General features: G+C 41.4%; 1 protein-coding gene across 1 annotated transcript in view; it reads right to left on the reverse strand.

Annotated features, from left to right (window-relative positions):
- CD109 (CD109 molecule) overlaps positions 1-7,938 on the reverse strand; it is a 75,449-nt gene extending 67,511 nt beyond the window's left edge. Inside the window, exons 1-2 of the mRNA XM_063124956.1 lie at positions 7,820-7,938; positions 6,080-6,240 (exon numbers count right to left, since the gene is read on the reverse strand). Coding sequence (XP_062981026.1) covers positions 6,080-6,240; positions 7,820-7,938 — 280 coding nt within the window. The remainder of the gene's footprint in view (positions 1-6,079; positions 6,241-7,819) is intronic.
- Positions 7,939-8,141: the final 203 nt, after the last annotated feature.

An 8,141-nucleotide genomic window follows, 5' to 3' on the forward strand; every position in this document is an offset into this window, starting at 1 on the left:
TATTTTGCACCCTGCTTTGGCTGGTAGACTACAAGGTCCAGTGAAATTGATTAAGCTGCTTATCAAAAAGTTACTGGATCTGCTTTGCTTTTCATCAGAACCCTGATTTTATTATCAATCTCCCCTTGAGCATTTTGCTCAGGAGTACAATAGCATAGTCCCAGTACAAAATTACTTGGTACTGTCACCCACAGCAATTCTATGGAGGAGTCTGCCCCCTTTTAAGGTATCTAGTTTGTTAGACACGATGTCCTTTTTAATGTAATGTTACCTACCCCAGTACATCCTTTCTTGTCAACAAGGATGTCAATGGCAACCATTAAATAGTTTTGGCAATCAGCATGGGAAACCTCTAGTCCACTCTACCACAGAAGTAATAAATTATCAAAAAGCCACAAGCAGTATAAGGAGCAAGAAAGTGCTTATGCCTAAATGGTGTCAGGCTAAAGCATGCTTTGTGGGGACACAGTGTCAGTATTATAGGTTGGAAGGGAAGGGTTGATACAAACAGATACACAGACTACCACTCCCCCCTGTAAATACAGGAGCAGGGAGCAAGACTGCTAGAAATAATTATTGGCCTGCAAATCTAGCCAAAATTTGAGGATCCTCCACTTAATAGCTTCAATCATCATACATAAAACTTACTAATGTAAAGAGATGCACTTAAAATGTTTACAGGCTTACATCAATTCCTGTAGTATAAAACACTTATACTATATTCAGCCAGAAATGCAGATGCCAAAAAGCCCCTGCCTTCTACAGGTAACTGATGAATATAGATCCAAAGAGGTAAGGAAACCTACTATGTGATAGATTGAACTCATATGGTGAGTTTTGCTAAGCAATACAGCTTGGGAAAGGTGGAACAAAATTACTCTCATCATTCCTGACTCTGTAAACAAAATGGTACCCTGTATCAACAAACATCACTACTACAGAAAATCATGATAGTGGATCCAGTGTTCCTGAGTTTACAAGTAATGTTTGGAATGCCACTGAAAAACATCACTCCTACCTTTCTGCAAGAGAAACGGGTCTCACATTATCAAAAACTAAGTTACAGTAAGTGTATTCAATAACACGACTGGATATTTTACTGTTTAAGTGTTGGGGGAAATTATCCTTCGTGCTATTTTGTGTTGTTGTTTTTCGTTTTAATTAACAAAGGGAAAGAAATGAACAGCTTAAATTCATCCTGGCCAACTGCATGCAAAATATTTCTGGGGATGTGTTCGTTCAGAATCACGCTTTCAACTTTTCCAGGACTAGCCCTGGAAGCTAGCAATGTCTGATGAGTCACCTGGCAGAGCGGAATAATAAGTGAGACTTAATAGCATGTTTATATTATAACATGAGATTCAAACTATCAAACCCTGTCCTTGTTGCAGTGCTGTTTAACAACTTAGCATTCATCACTGCGTTTTAGCTTGGCGTATAAACTTGGCTGCTTTTTATATTGTTAAGCAAGCAGGCCTCAGATGCAGGCACCAACATTTTTTTTCCAGTGTTTATATGATCACAGCTTGTCTTGGCTTGTTAGTTATTTGCATAGTTTCTATATGTCTCTATATGTTTAGCAACTTTTGCTTATGATTTCTTTTTTCCTAGCTCCTTTGTTCAGAGTTAAGATTTCTCCCTTCACTGAGGTAAGCAGCCATTCTACACTGAGTCTTTGATGACTGGTAAAAGTCAGTTACTTAATACTTTACTATCATACTTTCGTTTCTGGTTGCAGGTTTCTTCTACCTCCATGTGCCGTGATATAGAAGGAGTAGAGTTGTAGCCTTTTAATTATACAATGATAATAAAACTGGCACAGAAAATAAAAACAAGTTGAGCATTCACAATGTATATGCCTGGGAGCCAGCTTTACTACTCAGAACAAAACTAAAGTGATTATCTCTGAACCATTTCATTCATTATACTGCAACTTTCAGGCAGGATTCCTTCCTAGTCCTACCTGGAGACGCAGGGGACATTCTGCATGCAAACAGGTGCCCCTCCTCTGTACCCTCAACAGAGAGCTGAAGATAATCCAGCTACAAGTGTATTTGTATATGACACACAAGATTTTTGAAGCATCTTTTTGTTGCAACGTTTTACCTTTTTAAGGTGCACTCCTAAAAGAACATAACGACCCTGTTCAGATGACATGCTAAGCCATGGTGGTTAAGCATTTTGAGCTAAACATTATGGCTTAGCATGTCATGTGAACCATTCCTAACCATGGTTTAAACATGTTTACTAACCATTTGCTGCAAAAGGGTTAGTGGCTTAACCATGGCTTAGTGTGTTGTCTGAACAGGCCCAATATGTGGAGCAGACCACCCTCTTTCATCAGCTGAAAATTCTATGAACCATACCAAGGTTTTTTATCCTCTCATCTTGGCAACCTGTAGTCCCATGTGCATCCCTGGCTTCCTCGTTTTCAATCCCTATTACAAAGCACCCTCTTACAAAGCACCTCTATCATGAGAACAGCTCTTATGAACTGCATAAGCAGGCCACATCAGCCAGAGTTTGATTCTGTTAGCCTGGCTATGGTTCACACTTCCAAAGACTTTCTTTTTTACCCAAGTGTTGCTGGAAACCTAATAACTGATTCAACAGATAGAAGCCCCTGAGCTTAGAGAGAATACAATGTCCTTCCCAGCTCAGATTGCATTGATGAGCCTAAAGCTTCTTCAAAGTATAAATCAAGCAGAAAGGTACTCTCTTCAATCAAAACGCAAAATATCTGATTTTTTAAAAAGAAATACTTTGAAAAGAAGAAAAATGTTTCTTTCGTGAAGGCTATCAATTTTTTAAAAAAATACTCCAAACCCATATCATATGCCATGCCAGGTGGTACCAATATTTTAACTTACATAGCCTGGGGAACAAAAACTGTCTCTCTTCATTTGAAATATTGTGCATGTTTCAGTTATGTAGCAATGCTTTTAACATAGCTTTGGGCAAATTCAACCAGTTCTAAAGCATCATCACTTTAAAAACATTCCTCTGGCTTCTTATGTACCTTATATTTTTCCTGTGTCACCAAATAAGGTGATGCAATAATTGTTCAACATTTTTTGCCAGAAAATGTTATTGATTTTGTTTTTCAGCATAATACCTTCCAATATAACTTGGAACATCTTTTCACTGTAGCATACTAGAAGATGCTTGGTGTCAAGGAGAAAGAGGAGGAGGTGGTGGAAGAGGAAGATTTCCCTCCCAGGTTATCAGCAAGTCAAGCAGCAGCGGGAAAGGGATCCCCTCCTCTTTGCAGAGTAAGTCATTCCTTCATTTCAAAGATGTCTATTACATTAGTAGCTAGAGAGAAGCTTTGTATTCCACATCCCCAGAAAGGTGGAAAGGGGAAATTCCCCAGATAAGCAAGTTACAGCATCTCAGAGCGGCTTGGCCTCTGGGCCCTAACAAGATATATTTGCATATTATTAACCTATGGAAGCCGGTAGGTCCCAATGTATCAAAAAGGTATAGGTATAAGTTGAAATTTCCATAAATACTGAAGCACTTCCATATACAGGATTGTATTACTGACGGCAGAATTAAACTGACTAACAGATAACTGGGATATGAAAACAGAACTTGCCAGGCAAAGTGATATCAATACAGGAAGTATAAACATCATTCTCAGAATCAACTCACCCATGATAGCATTTCCACCTGAACAGGTCCCTGAACAAGTCCCTCCCTACTTTATTGTTTAAAAAGAGTTAAAGGGTATTATAAATCAAGAAAATTATTGATGGGTATGGATGCATTTGCCATGTTATCTTCTAATCTGTGATGTGGAAGATCTGCTATTCAGTCTCTGGATGCCTTTTTTCCTAGATTAAAAGCAGATGGAGGGAGAGCCAAAGTAAATCCTACACACTTCTGGCTATTTTTAACCAATGAAAAAGACTGGATCAGATCTACTACATCATGTCCATTTGGATTCTTAGTGCTCCATCAATTCATGTGCAATGAAAACCAACAACTCCTTGATATTTTACAGTGGCACAGACTAAAAGCCACTTCACACATGTCACAGAAAAGACAAGTCCCCACATCTCCACAGTATGTCAACCATATTTTTCCTGCAGCCTTTGAAGGGGAGATATGTATAAAAACATAAGGAAAGAAAAAGGCCAGCAAGTATTTGTGTTATATGTCAATTTAGACTTTATATTATTAGCGTGCTGAACTACAGGTGCAACAATCATGTGCTCTTCTGAATTCCTGTGAGAGAAGTAATTTCTGAAACATGCACACAAAGATCTCTTCATGAGGACATCTGAGTGCTCCAATCTCTATACATACCATGTATTCTGTCTGCTGTTAAATTATTAGAGAGGATTCGAAAGCCTGAGCAGTTCTTGATCTGCAAATACTTTACTAATCTAAACCTTGAATTGACCTTAAGGTGTTCACAAATGGCAATAATTCTTGACATCTGCATACTTTTAAAATCAGGAACGTGTATTAATGAGAGATGTATTTAAGGGTTGGGATTTGTGTTTGTAAAACAGCTTGGATGTATTTTTGACATTAGAACCCTAGTTTTGTCAGAATTTGCTCTCAAGGAAAAAATAAGATGAAATGAAATAGGCAGAGATGTTAGAAAGGGATGGCAGAAAAGCGTTGCTACCACAGAGCCTGAGTGGTATTGCTCATGAACCAGGGACACTTGGCCTGAAGTTCCCACTCAGCCATGAAACTTTGTTCCATTCACTCTCTCTCAACTTAGCCAATTTTACAGGGCTGTTGTGAAGGTGCGAAATCCTGTGTAAGTAAACTACTCCAAGTTCTTGGTAGGAGGGTGGAACACAAATGTAGTATGAAATCATGGGCGAGGTCATTTGGTGTTTTGTGGGTGGATCTCATCAATATGCTGATGATACCCAACTCGACTGCTCTCATATGATACCAAGCAATTACAAGCAATATTGCTAGATAAGTAACTTCAAGCAGTACAGTGGGTTAGATATAAGTCCCCAGCAGTGGAGAGAGGGAATATATCCCTTTCAAAATGCAATAAGCAGCATAAAAATTGATTAAATGGTGGGCATTCCTGCAAGGGAAAGCAGTAGTTGTGATGGTACTGTTTAGTTTTCCCAGGTAAAAAAATGGTTATCATTTCAGTGTGAGGAAATATGAGATTTCAAACAACAAAAGAACAACTTTCAAGGGACTTTGTGCATTTATTTCAAAATAAACTATTGATGCCTAAATGCCCTGAGTAGATTGTCTATTAATCAGTAGAACGTCTGTCTTTTCTATGTTGAGCCTCAGTTTATTCACCCACATCCAATCCCTCATTGCATCCGGGTAATGATTTAGCACTTCCACAGCCTACTTGGTATCATATGAGAGCAGTCGAGTTGGGTATCATCAGCATACACAGGTACTTATGCTCATGAAAAGTACATCTCAAATTCTGGGCCTCCACCTCAGAATAAAGAGACAGCTCAGTTAACTTCTCCAACAACTCTTCTGACCCAGTTCCTCAACCTTTTTTCCAGATTGCTTTCCAGAGCTACAATAGCTCTTTCCCGCTTCCCTTGCTTCCATGTCAATAAATAGAAGCAAAGCTCTTTCTCGAGACTATCAGCCTCTCCCAAACAGAAATAGTATGGTGATGATTTCACTCAGGATTACATCTAATACATATCAGAGAGGCTGGTTCAGGAAACAAATGGCACACAAATGAGTAGGCAGGGCATGTCTCTTTTTCTGTCCCACCACACCCAAACTCAAGACTAGTTATACATGAAAACTACCTACAATTCATCAAATGATTTCACCTTTAAACATAATCAGCTGACCGCACATTTTCCCCCTCTTTGGAACTTTTACAGGACATATCTATTTGGAACGTTTTAAATTCAACTCACTAAGGACAGCTACTTAAACAGTCCTAAAAATGTCACTTTTAAGGGTGCAATCCTAAACACACTTACTAGGGAGTAACTCCCACTGAAGTCAGTGGGACTTCATTCTGAGCAAACATGTACTGCTGTGCAGTAAATTCATTTACTCAATGAAAGAATATACTCCAGGCTTTCAAAACCCAAGACAGCCAGCTTACCTCTTTGAAAACTGGCTTCTCCGTGTAGTACCGAGTTGTTTGCGCAGACCACTTCTGCTTTTATTGTAACATATGGTGGGCTTTCCTTCAGCAGTGCTACTCCAATAGTCAGATTTGCTCCTGGCCTGATGATTTTAGGAGCTGCTAACAGGTACGTGGGCCTAGCAACAACAAGAAAGGACAAAGCAAATTAAAGTCATAACCTAGTGCTTAATTACTGATTTTTATTTTGAGTAAGCCCAATTCCTATGCAGTTTCAGCCAAGTTTGGTCTGGGGGTGGATGTAAGTCACAGCCAGTGTGGTATAGTGGTTAGAGCGTTGGACTGAGATTCAGGAGATCTGTGTTCTAGTCCCCCACTTGATCATGAAGTTCACTGGGCCAGTCAGGGACTCTTAACTTAATCTACCTTCAGAAGGCTGTTGTAAGGATAACATGGAGAGGATCATGTACCGTGGGTTACTTGGAGGGGAAAGTTGAGATGTAAATCTAATAAATAAATAAATATTCTTAGGAAACAAATCAGTGGAGGCCTGAAGTCAATAAAGAGAGCATACATACATACACACACACAACAAGTAAGGAAAAGAGTGCAAAATTCTGTCCAACTATTTGTGTACTTTTTTTTTAATCCTGGAGGAAGAAATATCTCCATAGTCATCCTCTCTCAGGCCCCACATGCACCACACCAAGATGATCACAGGACGAGAAATTAAGCCCTATAAGAGAAGATTGAAGGAACTAAGTATATGTTTAGCTTTGAGAAGGGAAGACTGAGTGGAGATATAATAGCACTTTTCAAGTACCTAAAAGGTTATCACACAGAAGAGGGACACAACCTGTTCCTTATCATCCAAGACTGTAAGACATGAACTAACGGGCTTAACTTGCAGGAAGCAGATTCAAGCAGTCAGACAATGGAACCAACTGGCTAAGGAGATGGTGGACTCTCTGTTGCTGGGGTTATTTAAGCAAAGACAGGCAGCCATCTACCAGGGATGCTTTAGGATTCCTGCACTGAACAAGGGGGGGGGGTGGAGTTTATGGCCTAAATGGTCCCCTCCAATGCTAAGCTAAGAATGCTCCTGTTGTAGCTTATTATAACTAATGGGTTGTTCTTGATTTTCTTTTACCCTTTTGTTGTTGTTGTTCATTGGCAGCAAGAACCATAACAATGGTTTAAGTTGCTTAGAGAATTTTTCTGAATATACATCCATTGCAGTACGACAGCAAAAAATACGGGTTAAATAAGAACAGTTTAAATTTTTCTTTTAAAAAGGCCTTCAAAGCAGATAAACTGCCCTCCCCTACTTTTTTTGGGGGGGGGGGCCTACTACAGAACTTTTAGACTGGCTAAGGGCCTGTTGAGACACCTTTCCCGAGTAATCATGTACAGAATTGCTGTGTGTTCATCATGCAAGGGATGAGAAACAAGCACGCGCGCGCACACACACACATCGCCCGCTTCAGCATGAATTGAAGAGCAGAGGAAAGTACGTCGCTTGGCCACCCAAACTCTGGGAGTATGCAACTAGGGCGCGGACTTGCAACTTGATGCTTCGCCTTCTACGGGATGTGGTCCGCCCGGATCCTGCTTCTCGAACCCCAACAGGGGCCCGGCCAGGCCTTCCGTGTCGGGCCCCCGTTCCAGGGCAGGGAGGGGGCCCCGGCGGCACTCCTTACGCCCCCTCCCCTTTCCGCCCCGCCATCACCTCACTACGTCCTTTCAAGCCCTTCCTACCCAGAGGCTGCGGCGACCCACGAAGTTGTCAAGAGACACAAAATGAGCGGGATGGTGGCAGAGGGCGGCAGCTGAGAGCCCCTCCGAGCAGCGGCGACGGCGCCCGGGCAAGGCGGCATCCTGAGCCGGGAGTCAGCAGCGAGCCGCAGTACGGAGAGATGCCGCGTTCCTCTTCCTCCCCGCAGGGTTTCTTTCAGGCTGAGCCGCAGGGAGTTGCACGCCTGGTCGGAGAGTGAAAGCAGCGCCTTGTGGGGACGGCAGAGGCAGCGGCGGCTCCCCGGAGGGATTGGCTCCAGCCCGCCCCGCCTCTCTCCCACAAAGG

Source organism: Elgaria multicarinata, chromosome 4 (assembly GCF_023053635.1).
Source record: "Elgaria multicarinata webbii isolate HBS135686 ecotype San Diego chromosome 4, rElgMul1.1.pri, whole genome shotgun sequence".
NCBI classification, from domain to species: domain Eukaryota; kingdom Metazoa; phylum Chordata; class Lepidosauria; order Squamata; family Anguidae; genus Elgaria; species Elgaria multicarinata.